Here is a 22,298-nt window from a genome sequence, read left to right as displayed (position 1 = left end):
TTGTATGAAAAAATTGTCAGAATGACTATTTGCGCAACTCAAGTAGTCCACCCGCGGCAGTATCGGAAAACGCGCTCAGTCAGAAATTTGTTCTCATAAACTAAACTCCACGTCGACTGACAAATGCTTCCCTGATGATTGTACCGACAACAACACTGAAGAGTAACAGAGAGGCTATATCTTCCAGGCGCTTGCCAGTTCGGAAGGGAAAGTGTGCACTCAGTTCATCTCTGATCCTTATACAATTGCTTGAGCTGCACTAGGTTCACTGGAGAAGTCTGATGAATTTACGTGGTAGTTAATCGTTGTCCACTGCTTCCCTGAGGGCAATGAATGCAATCTAGTCCAGACCGGAAATCAAAGAAGACAATGACAGCTCTTTTTCCGCAGCGGATCATTTCTTTCATTCACTGTCGGAGTGTAAATGTCTGATCGCAGCAACTGCAGTTTGGTCGAAATCTTACATGATACTAGATGACTTCATAAATAGCTTTCGATGGATACAAAGTAAACTAACGCAGCGATATTTCTTACAAACGTTGCTATCGCCTTCCTTGTGGATCGGTGCGAGCATTGCACGTCTTCAGATGGATGGAATCTGTTCCATTTCCGAAATTTTGATCAGAAATGCGCGTTGTCGATGGAGTTCAACTTCATCCTGTAATGTAACTGGTTAAGCCTAAGAGATGGCCCTAGCATTGCGACTACTAAATAAATAAATAAATAAATAAATAAATAAATAAATAAATAAATAAATAAATAAATAAATAAATAAATAAATAAATAAAATTAATTAATTAATTCTAGCTCTTCAGACTTGGGAAGGAAGCAGTCGTGGCCGTCATTGAGGTACAATGCCAGTAGTTGCCTGGTGTGAAACCGTCCACCTTTTAAGGTACGAAGTGTTATAGTAAACTCTTTGGTAGGTGATCCGTTTATATTTGGCTCGACGTGAAGTTTAGTTTATGAGAACGAATTCATGACTGAGCACGTTTTCCGATACTGACGTGGGTGGACTGCATGACAATTGTATTCCACTTCGGATATAATATAGTAGGCTACTCAAATTTCCCATGCGTGTACCATCTCGAATCTAACCACATACAAATGTAGAATTCACAAGTTAATTACACTACTATTTCATTCCAGTTGCCTTCAGAAATTCTGAACTTATGAAGGGGAGTTTCCCTTAGGCACCAATACGAGCGCTAATGTGAGTCATTGCAGAGTTTCACTTAAGTACCACTACGAGCGCTAATGTGACTCAATGCCGAGTACACTTAAGCGCCACTAGGAGCGCTAATGTGAGTCAATGCAGAGTGTTACACTTCAGCCCTTACAACTACGTTCGGTGTCATTTTTCAAAACTCAAGAAATGTCTCATAGTATTGAACCAAGGAACTCATTACAGAAAGAATTATGTAAATAAGTTAATTTGTTTGGGATTTGAATCAAAACGAAAACGAGTAAAGAAATAAGAGAGTTTGGGCTGTTTGTATGGAACTGCATTTAGCACGGGAGTGATTATCAAAATTGGTTTTTTAATTTAATAGAGCTACCAAGACTCACAATTTGAAAGGTTTTCGGGACCTTTAGCCCTTCAACTTTCGGCGCAATTGAGGAAATTGCTCGATTTTATGTTTTTCGTAGTGTAGGAACCCCTACTTTGTCTGCCAAGAAATGTTTTTAACATTAAAAATCTGGTGGGGACTAAGGTCACTAGGCCTACGCATCGCCATTTATAACGCCTGGAAAATATGCAGCACCACTTATCGGTGAGGACGGACAAGTTGCCCGCTTAACTTCCAGTCATTCCAGTGCAAAGACACCTTGTTATCGCGGCTAAAGAGCGGGTTGTGTCCTGTATGGATTAAAATGCGAACGGATTTTATATCCGCACCAGATACAAAGAACACGGGCATTGCTTTGAAGGGAAACGGACGCACAAGCGATTCATTCTAACACAGTTGCCAAGGCTCACCTTCAGTTCCTTGACGAAAACACTGAGACATTCATATTTAAGAGCGTCTTCCGATTTTGACACGCTTCTTCTAATATTCTGTCTGTGAAATCAGAGCATAATCGAGAATTTCTGAGTTACATACTTTCAGGTACTTGTAATTTTCCGTCTATTTTTAGACTCATCACGGATGTTGTTCGCTACCTGGTGGATCTTCATCACCATCCTGACGTCGTTCTACACAGCAAACCTGACTGCATTTCTCACACTGTCCAAGTTCACGCTGCCCATCGAGAATGCGTACGACGTAGCACGTTGGCGTTATAAATGGGTGGCGCAGAGAGGAGGAGCCATTGAACATATCATCGCGGTGAGTACAGACATACATCACGTATGAAGTGGCCTTTTCATGGCATTTGGTAGATGTGTGAATGTCAATAGCGTATGTTTGCCAAGTTGTTCAGGGTGGGCGAAAGTTAGTATAGTCGTAATATTGAAAGATGCTTTCTGACAGCTCTTAGAGGGAGGTCCGTCACTGCCTGCCTGGTGGGGGGGGGGAAGGGAGTAGGGGTTATTGTTACCATGGAAACGAGGGCGGGCCCACTGCGGTTGCCAAGGAGATAAACCTTCCAGCCAGCTTGTGTCGTTTGGGGCTGTCAAATCTCTCAATTCTCAGTTATGTTCCACAGAACACGAACGAACAGGTGAGCCGGAATCGAAGGGAATGAGAAAGAAATGCAGGAATTTGGCAACACCGGGCAATGCTCCTCTCTGCAGCTCTATCTGTCAAAACGCTTCTTTTAATATTACGGGTATATGTGTTGTAGTAATGGCTGGAGGATTTAATAGTAATGAAAATAGTATGCACATGAACATTATAAAGCATGATTACAGACAGAGACTGTGAGAGGGGGTACGCGCAACAATAACAAAGATGTCTGTCAGGGAGAGAGAGCCTTCCTATCTCCTAAGTAAGATTTTGTTTCACCCCTGGAAGGGACGGCGGTCCTCCTTGACGGTAACGTCGTCTCTCAGACCAGGGAGGTTTCGTTCGGTGAAGGAGATGTTCGGACAAGGTGATGAGGTCGGCGGCCGTGGTGTACACTAGGAACTGTCCCAGCATTCTCTCTAGTGCAAGAAGAATGGAAAACCACGGAAATTCATTCTCAGCACAGCGGACGATGGGGACCGGCCACCCTCCGTCCCCTGATGGCAGAGACATAGGGCCGTGGTTACCCCTCCTCTGCTCGGTCGGTCGGGATGCAGAGCTGTCGGACCACGGAACAGCCGTGGTCACTTGTGGGCTGAAACCCACTCTGCGTCGGCCCATGAGAGCAGTTTGCCGTACGTTTTGAAGAATGGAATTCCGTTTCCATAATATTATATTCATGCTTTCACGGCCGATAATTGTAGACATGATAATAAAGAGTTTGGGCATTGCCGTGTCAAAACAACTAGGTGAAATTCTTCAAGTTCCGCATTGAATTTTCTCCGCATCTTCATAAGAGTACTTCGTAGGATACATTCTAAAAAATTATACTAAATTGATTAATTGGGAACTCCGAGTTTATCCATGAACAGAAACCTACGTTCCCAATTGATGCAATTCATAAGGAAATGAATGATAACGGCTCCAACAGGAACATTCCGTTTTTAACTCGGTCATCCCGAAGTGTTATTTTTTAATATTTCACAGCAACTAAGACTGCAGCAGCTGACTTTCTACCTTGTCTGAATCAGTTATGACAGACTTCGATTTCATACTGGACATGAATGCCCCCGTGAAGGATTAAAGATGTTGAAACTGATTAAGCAAATGCGTGCACTGCGAAATTGGCATTCTAGTGATATCACATTGTGTCGCAAGCACGATGTTTGCCACTTCTAGAGTTCAGTGATCCCCCTCGCAGTAGCTCCACTGTCGTTTCTGGTGAAATTCTCTAGTGTCAGATGTTCAGGTTCGTAATTTATTTGTATTTCTGCACCCTGTATTTCTTAAGTGGTGTATGTCGTCGACTAGCGGTACGAGTGTAGAAAAATCATCACCACGAAATGAATTCTATACGTATTTTGAAAAGAACGTATATTCTCTTGTACATTTATTTTTTCTTTTTCTTTGGATGCTCTCGTGTATTAGTCGTGACGGCTCTTCTGATCCTCAGAGAGTATTCCCTTCGGTTTGATGTCTGCGCCACTGAAATGCCGTTTTTCTTCAAAGCCTTTTCGGCTGGACGCCACCACGTTGCAGAACAACGTCCTCGTCCTTTCCTTGGTTCCTCGAAGGCAGGGGCTCCCTGTTCTTCGAGCCCATACCAGCGCAGTTTCTCACTGATAGGAGCAGTAATAACTGATCCTCGCACGTGCTGATTGAGCAATCGCAGCATCCGCATCTCCATGACATGCATTTGTTGATGGTGCTACTTCTGCCTTGCCCAACATTCAGAGTCACAAATGAGGTCATATCTGAGGACAGTCTTATATATCTTGCCTTTAAGGTATATAGGCATACTACTGTCACACAAGACACCTGTCATCAAAGACTATATCGTCCAACCAGCATTGATGCGGTGTTTCACGTCATCAATGATTGTGGTATCGGTGGCATTAAAGAGCCCAGGTTCTTGAATTTGTCCGTCACTACCAGTGATTCACCAGCTAGCACGACGAAGTACGATTATAAAATTTCACAGTTGTTGCCCTTCAGACGAGCAACTCAATGTTGAAAACGCCCTAGGGATATGAGTTTGGTAAATAAAATATAATAAATTATGAGGATATATTATTTATTTTTAAAAATACAACCCTTTTATTAATCATCATTATCCGGTTGATAAGAATAGAAGTCTGCCTTTTCCTACCATTACGAGCACTAATGTGGTTTAATACAGTGTTTCACTTAAGCCTTCAAAACTACATTCGGTGTGGACATCTTTCAAAAATCATAAAACGCCCGATGTTTTTGAACCAAGGAACACATTAAAGAATTAAGTAAATAAGTTTATTTGGCTGGGATTTGAATCAAAAAGAAAACGAGTAAAGGAACAAGAGATTTTAGGCTGTTTTACGGAATCTGTATTTAGGCCGGAAGTAATTTTCAAACTGTGTTCTTTTAAATGATAGAGCTATACAAAAATGACAAGTTGAAACCTTTCCGGTACCTTTAGCCCCTCAACTTTCGGCACAATTGAGGAAATTGCTTAATCGTACGTTTCTCGTAGTATAGGGACCGCTACAAATTTCTGCTAAATAATGTTTTAACAATAGGGGGTCTATGATAGTTCTGGCATCAGCGGCTCACTCATATAATTATATTTTTACAAAATTATTATCCTTCGTCCTGACGTTTGAACAAAAATATGTCTTATGGTTGGAGGTTATCCGAAAATTTGTGTAACGTGACGCGACAAAATGTGCGACGGAAGTGTAACTATAGCAACCGTGCAGGCTGTTATGTAAGGTATGGATGGTTGGTTAGACAATGTTACCTAGCAACCGTGCAGGCTGTGATGTAAGGTATGGATGGATGGTCAGACAATGTTACCTAGCAACCGTGCAGGTAGTGATGTAAGGTATGGATGGTTGGTTAGACAATGTTACCTAGCAACCGTGCAGGCTGTTATGTAAGGTATGGATGGATGGTCAGACAATGTTACCTAGCAACCGTGCAGGTAGTGATGTAAGGTATGGATGGTTGGTTAGACAATGTTACCTAGCAACCGTGCAGGCTGTTATGTAAGGTATGGATGGATGGTCAGACAATGTTACCTAGCAACCGTGCAGGCTGTTATGTAAGGTATGGATGGATGGCCAGACAACGTTTACCTAGAAACCGTGCAGGCAGTGATGTAAGGTATGGATGAATGGATGGTCAGACAACGTTTAGCAACCGTGCAGGCTATGTCTTATGGCTGGTGGTTACCTGAAATTAGCAGCCTTTGATGAATGGCCATGACCGTCTATCGTATTAAGGGTCTTTTGATTTTTCGCAAAGATAAACGTGATTTTTTAAAACCGTATGATGGTGCCAATTTTCCTCTCGCTTGGAATCGGCAATTAATGTAGATTAAGCTCAGTTTTAAGGTCCCAACTCTGGACCTCGGTGAATTATCCGGACGCAACTGAATTGCCCAGCCCTGGCAGGAGATCGAGAACTCCTGAATCGAAGACCATTAAATCGACCACTCAGCCCAGGATCTGGCAATTTCAACAAAGGTTGTTGATTTGCTTTAAGCACTAAACCCGACTTAGTACCGCCAATTGTATTTATTTAATGAATGAATGAATTGATTAATGAATGAATGAATGAATTAATTAATTAATTAACTTATTTATTTATTTATTTATTTATTTATTTATTTATTTATTTATTTATTTATTTATTTATTTATTTATTGAATGCAAACATTCAGACATTGATTGAGTTACAATATTTTCTGAAAATCCACAGCATGTTTCCAGTCGCTCGCCTGTTGGCCTTGATTATTACGTGTGTGGTCTATATGGTAGGACAAAGCGGTTAATCTTGGCCGGCAGGGTAGGGCAGGTGGTGGCTATACTGCGTGCGAAAAGCCAGGATTCAGTTCTAAACCTCTCCCCAGTGCTCATATGGAGCATGTGGTGATTCGTCCGTCGGATGGAGACTTGAAGCCTTAATCAGACCCTATCGTGTTATTTGACAGGAGTAGGCTATATGCCGGCACCGTGTTTCACCCATTCCCTTACTACTAACTTATATCACGGCATTCATTTCATCTTATCTCATTAACTCCTGTGATGAGGTTGAGGTCAGGAACTTGCTAAGAGTTTTCATATCACTTCACACCCAACCCCGAAGAGGAACGGGACAATGGCTGGACATACATACACAGCCTGTTCCCAGTCATTTGACCGGATCAGGAAGGAGGAATGAAGTCCCTACCTAGCGGGAGGATGGGAGCTGTGCCGGGCAATGGATGATATTGGATGGAGAGTGTTGCTGGAACGAAAGATTACAGGGAAAACCTGTCCAGCACAAATCTCACATCGAGTGACTGGAATATGAACCCCGAAGGCCAGGGATCTGCCACCTGACCTACAGGCTCTGTTACTATCTTCTTCTTTATCTGTTTATCTTCCAGCGTCAGTTTTTCCCTTAGACTCAGCGTGGGATCCCACCTCTAACGCATCAACGGCAATTTCTTGGAGCTTCAGTCGGGGGTTACAACTGGGCAGGATGACCAGTACATCGGCCAGGTGGCCTCACCTGCTATGCTGAACAGGGTTCTTGCGGGGGAACGGGATAGACAGGGAAGCGGCCGTGGCCTTAAGTTAGGTACCATCCCGTTATTTTCCTGAAGAAGTGGGAAACTACGGAAAACCTCCAAGTAGAGGATAGCTGAGGTGGGATTCGAGCCCACCTCTACTCATTTGACCTCGCGAGCTTGAGTGGACCCAGTTCCAGCCCTCGTACCAGTTTTCAAATTTTGTGGTAGAGCCGGGAATCGATCCCGGGCCTCCGGGGTGGCAGTTAATCACACTAACCACTACACCACAGAGGCGGACCTCTGTTACTATAATTAAATGTAATTACAAAAATTCAGAAATACAAATAACAAATTGGATAGAAAAACGAAACAGAAAAAGAGAAAAAATAATTAATCTATTACATTACAATGTTGTTGTTTGCGTCATCAGTCCATAGACTGTTTTAACGTAGCTCTCCATGCCACCCTATACTGTGCTAACCTTTTCATTTCTACGTAACTACTACATCCTAAATATACTGTAATCTGCTTTCCATATTCATACCTTGGTCTAGCCCTGGAATTATTGCGGCATACTCTTGTCAAATTCCGCCAAATTGTTCTCCTTCCATTAGTTTGATTCAGTATCTCTTCATTCGTGATCCGATCTACCTAACTCATCTTCAGAATTCTTCTGTAAAACCATATTTCAGAACATTCAATTCTCTACCTTTCTGAGTTAGTTATCGTCCCTGTTTTACTTCCAGACGAGGGTTTTCAAGAACGTCTTTCTAATTCCCATAACAATGTTCGAAGTGAGCCATGGTAGCAATAACATCGATAATAAAAATAATGAACACAATAGACAAATATATATATATATGTATATTTTACAGTTGACTTACGTCGCACCGATACAGCTAGGTCTTATGTTCACGATGGGATAGGAAATGGCTAGCAGTGGGATGGAAGTGGTCGTGGCCTTAATTAACGTGTAACCCCAGCATTTGCCTGGTGTGAAAATGGAAAACCACGCGAAACCATCTTCAGGGCTCTCGACAGTGTCGTTCGAACCCACTATCTCCCGGATGCAAGCTCACAGCCCTAACCTCACGGTCAAATCACCCGGCAGGTTCTTTATCTTGAAATAAACCAGTATTCAGAGGATTACATTTATGATAAAGCGACATCATTCTAAATAGAGGTGAATTTGTATGCATATTTGTATTAATTCCTGGCAAGGAAAGGAAGTTCCTAATTTACGTACCGGTTTTCTGGGTCAGTATTATAAAGGTTGACAACTTAGTTCCATATCCATTTGAATCCTACTTCCCATTGAACCAAGGAGTCATTATGCTACTGAATCAAAATGTACGTAATTCTCGACGTAATATTTCCTCGCTGAGTCACAAAGTCGAGGGTTCCGTTGGCCTTGGTATCGTTCTACAAATGCCGGTTAATTATAGCTGAGTTATTGATCACTTGGTTATTATCGGCCTTATCTCTTTGCTGGAGACAACATACATAGTAATTAGACCTTGTGACAAAGTCCTTTCTATTTCCTTCTGTTACAGCGTCACAGAGGTCTCTTTATTTATTTCGACATCAGTATATGTCTATACATCCTCTGAGGCGGAGATCTGTTCCTCTGGGGCTCACAACTTCTCAGCATGAAGTGAAGTCCACCCAATCCCAACTGACCACGACACCGAGCTCGATGGCTGCAGTCGCTTAAGTGAGTCCAGTACCCAGTGTTCGGGAGATAGTGGATTCAAACCCCACTGTCGGAAGCCCCGAGGATGGTTTTCCGTGGTTTCCCCTTTTTCACACCAGGCAAATTCTGGGGGTATTTCCTTAATTAAGGCAATGAAAGGAAATTAAAAGGAATGGACCACGATATTTTTAACTGTCTAAACTTACATTCATACAATTCATAAAATGTCTCTTTTATTATCGAGACGATGTGCAAGTGGCTATACTGTTAATATATTGATACAGTATTTTTCTTATAGCCACTCATGCGTGGCGCTATTACAACTAACATACATTAGCAGGCCTGTCGCCGTAAGACACTGTGAATCTCGAATGTGGCACACAGCCCACTCCTATCCCACAAGAACAAGGAGGCTTCAAGTTCATGCGTGAACACAGCGACTTGAATTCCACTGCGATATTCACGGCAAAAATATCAAGATTGCTGAACTGCTGTAGAGCGAGCGGATTGTCGATACATCGGGCGAGTTGACCGTGCAGTTAAGGACGCGCAGCTGTGAGCTTGCATTCCGGGAGGTGGAGAGTTCGAACTCCACTGTCAGCAGCTCTGACGATGATTTTCCTAAGTTTCTGATTTTCATACCAGGCTATACCTTAATTAAGGCCACGGTCGCTTCTTTCCCACTCCTAGGTCTTTCCTCTCCCATCATCGCCATAAGACCTATCTGTGTCGGTGCGACGTAAAATCACTAGCAAAAAAAATTGTTAGGTGAGGTATACTTGGCTTGACTGAGCTGTTTGCAGTTTTTAAACTTGATAAAAAACTTTCGAAGAAATAATAAAATGCAAATACGAAATTCATTGCCCCAGCAGCGCTGGCTCTGTGCACGCCACTGATCCCTTTGAGTACTAATTGGGGGAAAGAAGGAAATGTTCTCAACTTTCACAGACTGGGGGTCCTTGCGAAATAATACGAGTAGCTTTGGAAGGCGGGGAGGACACGAGGCTCGCTAGAGTTCAGGGTAAGAAGACATGGTTGCCAGACGTCTGAATTTTAATTAATTAATTAATTAAGTTATTTATTTATTTATTTATTTATTTATTTATTTATTTATTTATTTATTTATTTATTATTTATCCCATTATTTATTCACTTATTGATTTATGCCTTTACAAAATGCGAAGTTAAAGCTTTGGTCCTCTTGTGCACTTAACCATTTCCTTTGCTGCAGGTTAAATTATATATTGATTTTCCTTTCTGCTCCTATCCTCTGGAGTTCTCAACTTGTCAGCATGAAGCGAACTCCACCTAATCCCAACTGACTATGATATTCATGCAAAGTTACAAGCTTGCTTCGCTTTTTGATTGTTGTCTTACAGAAGGGTTATCAGTATCTTTAAATGCTAATCGTAGGAAAAGAGGCGTTTATAGGACGATACCAAGGCGAGGGGGTATTACGCACAGAATTACGTGGCATAAGACCTATCTTCGTCGTTGCGACATAAAGCAAACTGTAAAAAAAGTTTACAATCAAAATTTTTCAGTATTTCATGTTAAGATATTTTGGGGATCTTTAATGTTTTCTATAAATTCCGTCTTTTCCAAAGAAATTTGTAGGCCTGCTTTTGCACTCGGCTCTTCCAAAAACTTGACTTGTTCCATTGTAGCATGTGTAGGAACTTATTATTATTATTATTATTATTATTATTATTATTATTATTATTATTATTATTATTATTATTATTATAAAAAACCAACTCTGTAACCCCAATTTTGTGCATTATTGACTGTGCAGTACAGCATTTGTAGTTTGTGAGGAACACTTAACAAGTACAGAAAGGGTTACAGTGATGCTGGGAGCTAATGAGACGGGAACCGAGAAACAAACCTGGTGATTTCCGACGAAGGAGTAGTGGTCGGGAAATCGGCGAAGACTCGCTGTTTTCCGGGTCTGAATTTTATTACCGCTCACGAAATCGTGGATGATAAGCTAAATACAAAATATGAATGGCAGTGTTTCTCACAGCAATAAAGAACGTTATCAGAAGTCTAACTGATATTTTCCTAAGGTGTTAATGGAGGAGGTAGGTACTACTGTATCCTGTCTTCTAAAAAGTTACATTAATAAAGGTTATAATTAAGGCTATGCCGAGTTTGTTAAATACTAAATAAGCCCGTAGATACATACAATTCAATTTTGCTGTATGTATGCTCAAAACGGTATTCTCTATATGTCGAAATTTCGTTAACTCCCGAGGTGATTCGAGATTCCACTGTAATTCCATTATATCAGCAATTTCATATGAGAGCATTGCGTGGTTAACTTGTTTATTTTCCCTGCCTCTGCTGAGAATATTGTTGTGTCCTTGGAGTAATATGGTGAGCGTTTTTATTGATCGGCTAAATGCACTTAGGGTAGACTAATTTTCTGGGCCCATTATATTATGCCTAATAACAAACTTTGTTCTCTAATGCCAAGAAATATTACGCTGGCGTACTACAACTAGTAATTATTCTTGTGTAATGGGAATAGGATGGCGTCCGGCGGACCTAATGTTAGTTGATATAACAGTGGACTGCCGAAGATTTGAAAACCTTGCACCATGAAACTACATTTAAAAATCTACTGTTCCAGCCCTGCGGACAAGCAACTCAATGTAGAGAATGTCCAAGGGATATGAACTGCGAATTTTAGGTAAATAAAGTATGATAAATTATGAGGATATACTTACTTACTAAAAAAAATTTGCAATCATTTTCTTAATCATCGTTATCCGGTCGATTAGATCACGGCCCAATGGATCCCTCGCTGCGCTCCTGATACCGGCCTTGACAATCGCTTGTGAAGCACAGCATAAAGCTGTAATTGGAAAGTTTCTCCATAATGCCGCTGAAGCGCTGGCCACCTAAGTCACTGACAGGAAGCTGTATACCGCAAATTACCGCACTTCCAGTATCTTTTATATTGTTTTGCAGTCGTAAGTGTTAGTAATGTAAGTAGTATAATAGGCGGATTCGGCGGCCGCCACCGCCACCGGGCTCCCACAGGCCTCCTCCGCTACCGCCACAGCCAGAGGCCTTCCCATGGGCCTCCTCCGCCACAGCCAGAGGCCTCTTCCAGTGCTGCCAACTTAACCTAACTAGCGCAAAATTTGAATTGGTAAACAAAGCCACGTGCATTTTTTGACAGCCACGTGCTTTTTGACAGACAACAACGCATTGCTAACCTCAGTACTGCGATCTTGACGGGCCTAAACCTCAGTGGTACCAACTTAACCTTACTAGCGCGAGATTTGAATTTGTAAACAAATCCACGTGTTTTTTTGACAAACAACGACGCATCGCTAAAATCACTGCTGCCATCTTGACTGGCCTAAACCTCAGTGGTACCAACTTAACCTTACTAGCGCGAGATTTGAATCGGTAAACAAATCCACGTGTTTTTTTGACAGCTGTCATCCGCCATCTTTAAACCACAGACCACCGTGCTGCCCTCTTTATCGCAGTAGCTGCAAATTCGTCACCTGTCATCCGCAGTGCTGCCATCTTAACGGGCCTAAACGTTAGTGCTACCAACTTAACCTCACTAGCGCGAAATTTGAATCGGTAAACAAATCCACGTGCTTTTTTGACAGCTGTCATCCGCCATCTTTAATCCATAGAGCACAGTGCTGCCCTCTTTAGCTACTTACCTTTGAAATGTGGTGGCGGATAATTTGAAAAATGCTTTTTGACAGCAGCCATCTTTAATCCAGAGAGCACCGTGCTTGCCTCTTTAGCTAGGTACCTTTGAAATGTGGTGGCAGGCAATTCCACGTGACAGCAGCCATCTTTAATCGAGAGAGCACCGTGCTGCCCTCTTTGTGGCGGTGGCAAATTCCACGTGCTCTTGTTTGGAAACAAACTCACGTGCTTTTTTTTCTGATAGCTGTCATCCGCCATCTTGCATCACAAACCTCAGTGCTGCCCTCTTTAGCTAGATACCTTTGAAATGTGATGGCGGCAAATAGAAAAATTCTATGTGCTCTTCTTTGGAAACAAAGCCACGTGCTTTTTTGACAGCTGTCATCCGCCATCTTTAATCAATAGAGCACTGTGCTGATATCATGCGGGCAATTTCGTCAGCTGTCATCCGCCATCTTTAATCCACAGAGCACCGTGCTGCCCTCTTTATGACATATAGTAGCGGGAAATTTGAAAAGTTCTGTTAGCTGTCTTCCGCCATCTTTAATCAAGAGAGCACCGTGCTGCCATCTTTAGCTAGATACCTTTGAAATGTGGTGGCGGCAAATTGAAAAATTCCACGTGCTCTTGTTTAGTAAACAAACTCACTTGCTCTTTGTCAGCTGTCATCCCCCATCTTACATCGCAAACCTCAGTGCTACACACTTTAGGTACATACCTTTGAAATATGGTGGCGGATAATTTAAAAAGAAAAATTCTACATCAGCCATCTCTCGACGCTAATTGCACAAGATGGTGGCTATACATGACTCCTTAAAGGTGCTTATGCAAGATGGCCGCTATACATGGGTTCTTATGAGACTCCCTTGGGATGCTTGCGCAAGATGACGGTTATACAAGGCTCCTTATGAGACGCCCTAGGGATGCTAGTGTCATGCTAGTTCGATTCATTAAATTTGGGGCTTAAATGCAAAATGTTAAATATCTCGAAAACGGTGCATCGTAGAGCAAAACGGACAAAATTTTTCCACCTAATACCCAGGTTTGCAGTATCAGGAACATGATAACATAAGAAAAACTTAGTCTAATGATGAGATCGACGGTTCAATTCCTACTTAGGCCCTTTGGCATTGGCAGCTATCTATTTCTACAAGATGGCGGCTATACATAGCTTCTTATGAGACAGCTTAAGAGCGCTTGCACAAGATGGCTGCTGCTCTTATGAGACGCCCTAGGGGTGCTTGCGGGAGGTAGCAGCGACAAGACGATGACTATCCACAGCTCCTTATGATACGGCCTAGAGGTGCTCACACAAGATGGTGGCTGCTCTGATGAAGAAAGCTAGCTTTGCATCGTGCAGGTATTTTTGCAGCACTAAACCTCATACCTTTGAAATGTGGCGGCGGTAAATTTGAAAAATTTGACGTGCTTTTCTTCACAGCAGCTATCTTTAGACAATAGCGGCTATACATAAGCTGTTAAGGCCTCCTCTTATGTCAAGGCATAGCTCTATCGAACAAGTTTAAACCTGCATCGGAATAGCTAGAGTAAGCACGTGCTGCAGTGATGACGTCATTAAGCATGTTTTGACTTGCAAATCACAAAAGAAACGTAACAAGATTAGAATCGAACACTGCACTCTATGCCGTGAACTTTATCATGTGATCGGAACATTGATTGAAGTGTTTAGAACACTAAATAAGTAATCAAGACTAAAATAGAACACTGTACTCGATACAACATGTATTTAAAACATGTCAGGGGATACCTTTGTTCTATGAAGATTAGATTACCGCACATTCCTTGTAGGGCTAATAGGCTGAAGGGCTAATGGGCAAAAGGGCTAAATTGCTAATGGGCAAAAGGGCTAAAGGGCTAGGGTGCCTCTCCTCTCTTTATCCGGGCTTCAGACCGGCTCTACAACTAGAGGCGGAGTTAACACCCTAAGGAAGGGAGAATGTTGGGAAATAATCTATACGAATGTAGCTACTCGATCGGCTATATACTACAGATGGATGACTTAGGTGAGGGTAAGCGCTTACTTAATAATACCTACACGACGTAATTCATGCTCTATTTCAAAAATATCTACTTTGTACTGTGTGTAACCAGCTCTTAGCAGTTGTAAACGTTTTACGAGTACGTTGGGGTCTTTACAGTATCTTATATCTACATAGGGTAACAGAGGTTTGTTGTGAACTTTGAGCCTATATGCAGACAGTTGATGTGTAGGGACTTGTTTTAATGTAATACGTGCTTCAGCAGTAGCGTTTCTAGGTACAAACTTAACTTGTTTCGATAGCGATGAAGCGTTGAAATTTCCTTCTTCTTTACCTTGCATCTCTTCTTGAGATGTTTGCACTGCGACAGAACGTGTAGTAGGCTTAGGAAATGAAGTAAAATCATCAAGCTGTAATGGCAATGAAACATTAAGATTTTCTTCTTCTTCTACTTTCCCTTTACTACTGTTTTGATCAACATCATTATCTTTCCGCACTATAACATGCATAAGGTGGCAGCCTTGATGTTTACCGCCGTCAAGATGGCAGCAGTGAGGTTAGCGACGCTCTATTGTGAGGTTAGGGTCCGTCAAGACGACAGCTGTCAAAAAAGCACGTGGCTTTGTTTACTAAAGAAGAGCACTTGTCTGTGACGTCACGGTCACGTGGTATGCTGCATCAGCATGCGAAGTTCAATGTCTACACCTACGTAGTTAACATTCTGCTATGTTCACAAGATTTTTTACACATAACTATTCGTTATGCTTTAAGTTCATGTACATAGGTTATGTTAAGATAGCAGCAGATACAAGCGATGGTCACATGCTCTAGTAGAAGTTGCATGCATTATCAAAAGGTGGTGTGTACACGCTTTTAAACCTTGCTATTCTTACCGCTGCCATGTTCACAAGATTTTTAAACATTGCTATTCTTTGTACTTTAAGTTCATTTTATAGGCTATGCTAAGATAGCAGCACAAACACATGCGAACTTTGTACCCTCTAGTGGAATAAGTTTAGTACTACGTGCATCGTGGATACATGATGTGTACACGCATTTAAACATGGCTATACTTAATTCTGCTGCTTTGTGCACAAGATTTTTATACATTGCTATTCTTTATGCTTTAAGTTCGTGCACACACAAGCAATAGTCGTACGCTCTGGCAGGAGAAGTTTAGTACGATATTCGATACATACATTATCGATAAGTGATGTGTACACGCTTTGGAACATAGTTTTTCTTTGTGCTTTAAGTTCGTGCACATAGTTTAGGAATACATAAAAGCGATTGCTATATGCTCTAGCGGAAGAAGCCTAGTACGATAGTCGATGCATGTAAAATCGATAGGTTATGCTAAGATAGCAGCACACTTACACGATTTTAGCACAATCTAGTGGAAAAAGTTTAGTATGATAGTCGTTTCATGCAAAATCATTAGGTAATGTGTACATGCTTTGAAACAAGGCTATTCTTTGTACTTTAAGTTCATGCGTACAGGTTATGCTAAGATAGCAGCACAATCTAGCGCAAGAAGTTTAGTACGATATTTGATGCATGCAAAATCGATAGGTGATGTGTACACGCTTTAAAACATGGTTATTCCTCGTACTTTAAGTTCATGCGTATAGGTTAGGCTAAGATAGCAGCACAGTCTAGCGTAAGAAGTTTAGTACGAGAGTCGATGAATGCAAATTCGATAGGTGATGTGTACACGCTTTGAAACATAACTATTCTTTGTACTTTAAGTTCATGCGTCTTAGTTATGCTAAGATAGCAGCACAATCTACCTGAAGAAGTTTAGTACGAGAGTCGATGCGTGCATCATTGATAGTTGATGTGTTCACGCTTTAAACATGGCCATTCTTCGTACTTTAAGTTCATGCGTATAGGTTAGGCGAAAATAGCAGCACAATCTAGCGTAAGAAGTTTATTACGAGAGTCGATGAATGGAAAATCGATAGGTGATGTGTACACGCCTTGAAACATAGCTATTCTTTGTAATTTAAGTTCATGCGCATAGGTTATGCTAAGATAGCAGAATAATCTAGCGGAAGAAGGTTTAGTACAAGAGTCGATGCATGGAAAATCGATAGGTGATGTGTACACGCTTTGAAACATGGGTATTATTTGTACTTTAAGTTCATGCGTATAGGTTATGCTAAGATACCAGCACAATCTAACGGAAGATGTTCAGTACGATATTCGATGAATGCAAAATCAATAAGTAATGTGTACACGCTTTGAAACATGGCTTTTCTTTGTACTTTAAGTTCATGCGTATAAGTTATGCTAAGATTGCAGCACAACCTAGCGGAAGAAGATTAGTACGATATTTGTTGCATGCAAAGTCGATAGATAATGTGTACACGCTTTGAAACATGGCTATTCTTTGTACTTTAAGGTCATGCGTATAGGTTATGCTAAGATAGCAGCACAATCTAGCGGAAGAAGTTTAGTACGAGGGTCGATGCATGTAAAATAGATAGGTGATGTGTACACGCTTTGGAACATGGCTGTTCATGTTGCTGCTCTGTTCCCAAGACTTTTAAGCATAGCTAATCCTGATGCTGCTCTTAAGGACGTCGAGCTAAGGATTGATTACATGACCGTGAGGTCACAGCCACGTGCTCTTGTTTAGTAAACAAGGCCACGTTCTTTTTTGACAGCTGTCGTCTTGACGGACCCTAACCTCACTTTGAAGGACAATAGAGCGTCGCTAACCTCACTGCTGCCATCTTGACGGCGGTAAACCTCAAGGCTGCCACCTTATGCATGTTATAGTGCGGAATTTAATATCCAACAACAGAACATTGCTAACCTTACTTTTGCCATCTTGATGAGCTTAAACCTTACTGTTGCTACCTTCGTTATACGCTTTTGTGTTAGTTTACTGTTAATCGCTAATCTGTTCGCATCATCGAAGTAGAGAGTAACAAATGTCAAGTTGATTTAAAGAAGAATCTGTTAGCAGAAGATCAAAGTCCGTCATGGAAAAACCTATTTCTAGGTATATTTGCGAAGAGTGTGGAAAAGCATATTCCCGAAGCTATCACAAGAGACGTCATGAGATATCATGTAGGACAATTTTTCAATGCAAACATTGTAGAAGAGAGTTCAAGAACGCATACAACGCTCAACGTCATGAAGCCGCGTGTAATGTAGCTTCATCAGGGACAAAATACAAAGAGCTCAACCATATTGAAGCGAACACTGATTTATGTTTAAAAAGTACACCTCTGCGAGAGATTTTTAATTCTCCCTTGTTGTCCGGGCCTGCTACAAGTTCTGTTACTAAGCACAAACTTCAAGATAAGGAGAGGCAAGATCATGATTATGATAAGGATAATGATGTTGATCAAAACAGTAGTAAAGGGAAAGTAGAAGAAGAAGAAAATCTTAATGTTTCATTGCCATTACAGCTTGATGATTTTACTTCATTTCCTAAGCCTACTACACGTTCTGTCGCAGTGCAAACATCTCAAGAAGAGATGCAAGGTAAAGAAGAAGGAAATTTCAACGCTTCATCGCTATCGAAACAAGTTAAGTTTGTACCTAGAAACGCTACTGCTGAAGCACGTATTACATTAAAACAAGTCCCTACACATCAACTGTCTGCATATAGGCTCAAAGTTCACAACAAGCCTCTGTTACCCTATGTAGATATAAGATACTGTAAAGACCCCAACGTACTCGTAAAACGTTTACAACTGCTAAGAGCTGGTTACACACAGTACAAAGTAGATATTTTTGAAATAGAGCATGAATTACGTCGTGTAGGTATTATTAAGTAAGCGCTTACCCTCACCTAAGTCATCCATCTGTAGTATATAGCCGATCGAGTAGCTACATTCGTATAGATTATTTCCCAACATTCTCCCTTCCTTAGGGTGTTAACTCCGCCTCTAGTTGTAGAGCCGACTCAAGCCCGGATAAAGAGAGGAGAGGCACCCTAGCCCTTTAGCCCTTTTGCCCATTAGCAATTTAGCCCTTTTGCCCATTAGCCCTTCAGCCTATTAGCCCTACAAGGAATGTGTGGTAATCTAATCTTCATAGAACAAAGGTATCCCCTGACATGTTTTAAATACATGTTGTATCGAGTACAGTGTTCTATTTTAGTCTTGATTACTTATTTAGTGTTCTAAACACTTCAATCAATGTTCCGATCACATGATAAAGTTCACGGCATAGAGTGCAGTGTTCGATTCTAATCTTGTTACGTTTCTTTTGTGATTTGCAAGTCAAAACATGCTTAATGACGTCATCACTGCAGCACGTGCTTACTCTAGCTATTCCGATGCAGGTTTAAACTTGTTCGATAGAGCTATGCCTTGACATAAGAGGAGGCCTTAACAGCTTATGTATAGCCGCTATTGTCTAAAGATAGCTGCTGTGAAGAAAAGCACGTCGAATTTTTCAAATTTACCGCCGCCACATTTCAAAGGTATGAGGTTTAGTGCTGCAAAAATACCTGCACGATGCAAAGCTAGCTTTCTTCATCAGAGCAGCCACCATCTTGTGTGAGCACCTCTAGGCCGTATCATAAGGAGCTGTGGATAGTCATCGTCTTGTCGCTGCTACCTCCCGCAAGCACCCCTAGGGCGTCTCATAAGAGCAGCAGCCATCTTGTGCAAGCGCTCTTAAGCTGTCTCATAAGAAGCTATGTATAGCCGCCATCTTGTATAAATAGATAGCTGTCAATGCCAAAGGGCCTAAGTAGGAATTGAACCGTCGATCTCATCATTAGACTATGTTTTTCTTATGTTATCATGTTCCTGATACTGTAAACCTAGGTATTAGGTGGAAAAATTTTGTCCGTTTTGCTCTACGATGCACCGTTTTCGAGATATTTAACATTTTGCATTTAAGCCCCAAATTTAATGAATCGAACTAGCATGACACGTTAGCCTCTAAGCAAGCTTTCTCCATAAGAGCAGCAGCCATCTTGCGCAAGCACCCTTAAGGCGTCGCGTAAGGAGTCGTGTATAGCCGCCATCTTACGTCCGCCATCCTGCGCAAGCATCCTTAGGGCATCTCTAGCCATCTTGTGCAAAGGACACTTAAGCCGCCTCATAAGAGCAACCGCCATCTTGCGCAAGCATCCCTAGGGAGTCTCATAAGAAGCCTTGTATAACCGCCATCTTGCGCAAGCATCCCAAGGGGGTCTCATAAGAACCCATGTATAGCGGCCATCTTGCATACGCACCTTTAAGGAGTCATGTATAGCCACCATCTTGTGCAATTAGCGTCGAGAGATGGCTGATGTAGAATTTTTCTTTTTAAATTATCCGCCACCATATTTCAAATGTATGTACCTAAAGTGTGTAGCACTGAGGTTTGCGATGTAAGATGGGGGATGACAGCTGACAAAAAGCAAGTGAGTTTGTTTACTAAACAAGAGCACGTGGAATTTTTCAATTTGCCTCCACCACATTTCAAAGGTATCTAGCTAAAGATGGCAGAACGGTGCTCTCTTGATTAAAGATGGCGGATGAGAGCTAACAGAACTTTTCAAATTGCCCGCTACTACATGTCATAAAGAGGGCAGCACGGTGCTCTGTGGATTAAAGATGGCGGATGACAGCTGACGAAATTGCCCGCATGATAGCAGCACAGTGCTCTATTGATTAAAGATGGCGGATGACAGCTGTCAAAAAAGCACGTGGATTTGTTTACCGATTTAAATCTCGCGCTAGTAAGGTTAAGTTGGTACCACTGAGGTTTAGGCTCCTCAAGATGGCAGCAGTGAGGTTAGCGATGCGTTGTTGTCCGTCAAAAGGCACGTAGCTGTCAAAAAGCACGTGGATTTGTTTACAAATTCAAATCTCGCGCTAGTAAGGTTAAGTTGGTACCACTGAGGTTATGGCCCGTCAAGATGGCAGTACTGAGGTTAGCGATGCGTTGTTGTCTGTCAAAAAGCACGTGGCTTTGTTTACCAATTCAAATTTCGCGCTAGTTAGGTTAAGTTGGCAGCACTGGAAGAGGCCTCTGGCTGTGGCGGTGGCGGAGGAGGCCTCTGCGAGCCCGGTGGCGGTGGCGGCCGCCGAATACGCCTATTATACTACTAATGTATTCGTAATGAGGTGTTTGTTGGCTTGTTATTGAGAGTTGCTAGTTATGCGCTAATTGGTTTATTTGTTATTGTGTAGTGTGGTGATTTCATTTGTAAATTGTGTTTGCAAATATTCGAATATGTGATATTGCTGTGCACCTTTTCGTACTTCGAACAGAAATTTTCTGCAAACAAGAACAAATGTAATGAGTATCTCTAGGTGACTTCTCGCCGTAACTTCGTCCTAAACAACAATTCTAATTTATGCGCTAATTCGCTTTTTTAAACTGTGTAGTGCGGTGATTTGTTTTCTTTAACTGTGTTTGGAAATATTATAAAATGCATTACTGTGTGCTTTTTTGTACTTAGAACAGGAAGAAGAGCAAAGGGCACTATCATTTCACGAAGTCCCTGTAGACAGGTCAAAACTAAGGAATGGCTCAAATCAGTTTCTCGCGATAACTTTGACCCTAACACTAATTCTGCTTCTTCCGTTTCCTGTAGCCTTCATTTAAGAGAACGTGATCATTAATTTGGCGAAAAAGTAGAAGAGTACTAAAGAAAGATTACGTACCATCCGTTTTCCCTAACTATCCTTGTTATAAGGTGACTAGTACCAAGATTCCTAGAAGGAAAATGACTAGAACCGCACCACCCTCATCCAAGAAACACAAAATATTGCTATTTTATTGCTATTTTGCTTTACGTCGCATCGACACAAATATGCCTTATGGCGACGATGGAATAGGAGAGGCCTAGGAATGGGAAGGAAGCGGCCGTGGCCTTAATTAAGGTACAGCCCCAGTATTTGCCTGGTTTGAAAATGGGAAACCACGGAAAACCATCTTCAGGGCCGCCGAGAGTGGGATCCCGGATGCAAAGTGAAGATATGCCTGAAGCAGAAATGACATTACAAGCACAAGGATGGCTGAAACGCCTAAGTTCGTATTATCGCTCCCTACAAACACCCTTTCATCTTAGTTTTTCGGTTCTATTTTCGGGCGTTTATTATCAATAAATTTTCTTTCATTGAATAATCCTTTAGGCGCAGTAATGTTTGCGACATGACCTCAACATAACACATTTTTATCTACGATAATCTGAACTTTAAAATTTAAACACTTTCAAGTCGGAACCATTACTGTTATGGCAGTAATGCCAACATATGAAAGCAAGAGTTACCCGTGTAATGAACAGTTTATCAAAACTTTACTCAAAATACTTTTTCTCACTGAATTTTTATTTAAAATTGAATGAAATGTAATCTGGAACTATTTATATTGAAATTTATTTTTAAAGATATTTGATTCAAAATATTTATGTCATCCATACACCGAATATTTAGGCAGAAAAGTAAGACTTTCATGTTTTGACCACGCCCCCTTCCTGACAGCAGCACTTGAAGAATTTTAAAACTCTAATTGAACAACGACTGCTAATATCAAGATTAACATCAGAAGACAAATATATTGTGGTAAGTTCTGCTATGTATCTAAATGCTATGGATTAAAAAAGTGATTACTATTATTTCTCACAGTTAAAGAACGTCAGTTGGCTTACTCCAACTCTCTGCAGTTTCATTTGACGACTTTATTTTGGCAAAAATCAACTAAAGTAACCTTTAGGATTAATCATTTTAACAGTATCAATTTATATAACATTTTCC

The 22,298-nt window shown here is 41.3% G+C and overlaps 1 protein-coding gene across 1 annotated transcript in view; it reads left to right on the top strand.

The window, feature by feature from the left end:
* LOC136866572 (glutamate receptor ionotropic, delta-1) overlaps window positions 1-22,298 on the top strand; it is a 295,948-nt gene that overhangs the window by 238,173 nt on the left and 35,477 nt on the right. The window contains exon 6 of the mRNA XM_067143663.2: window positions 2,140-2,330. Coding sequence (XP_066999764.2) covers window positions 2,140-2,330 — 191 coding nt within the window. The remainder of the gene's footprint in view (window positions 1-2,139; window positions 2,331-22,298) is intronic.

The sequence above is a fragment of the Anabrus simplex genome, chromosome 3, assembly GCF_040414725.1.
Source record: "Anabrus simplex isolate iqAnaSimp1 chromosome 3, ASM4041472v1, whole genome shotgun sequence".
Lineage (NCBI taxonomy): Eukaryota > Metazoa > Arthropoda > Insecta > Orthoptera > Tettigoniidae > Anabrus > Anabrus simplex.
The sequence above is the reverse complement of the archived record's forward strand: the minus strand, read 5'-3'. Positions and strand labels throughout refer to the sequence as shown.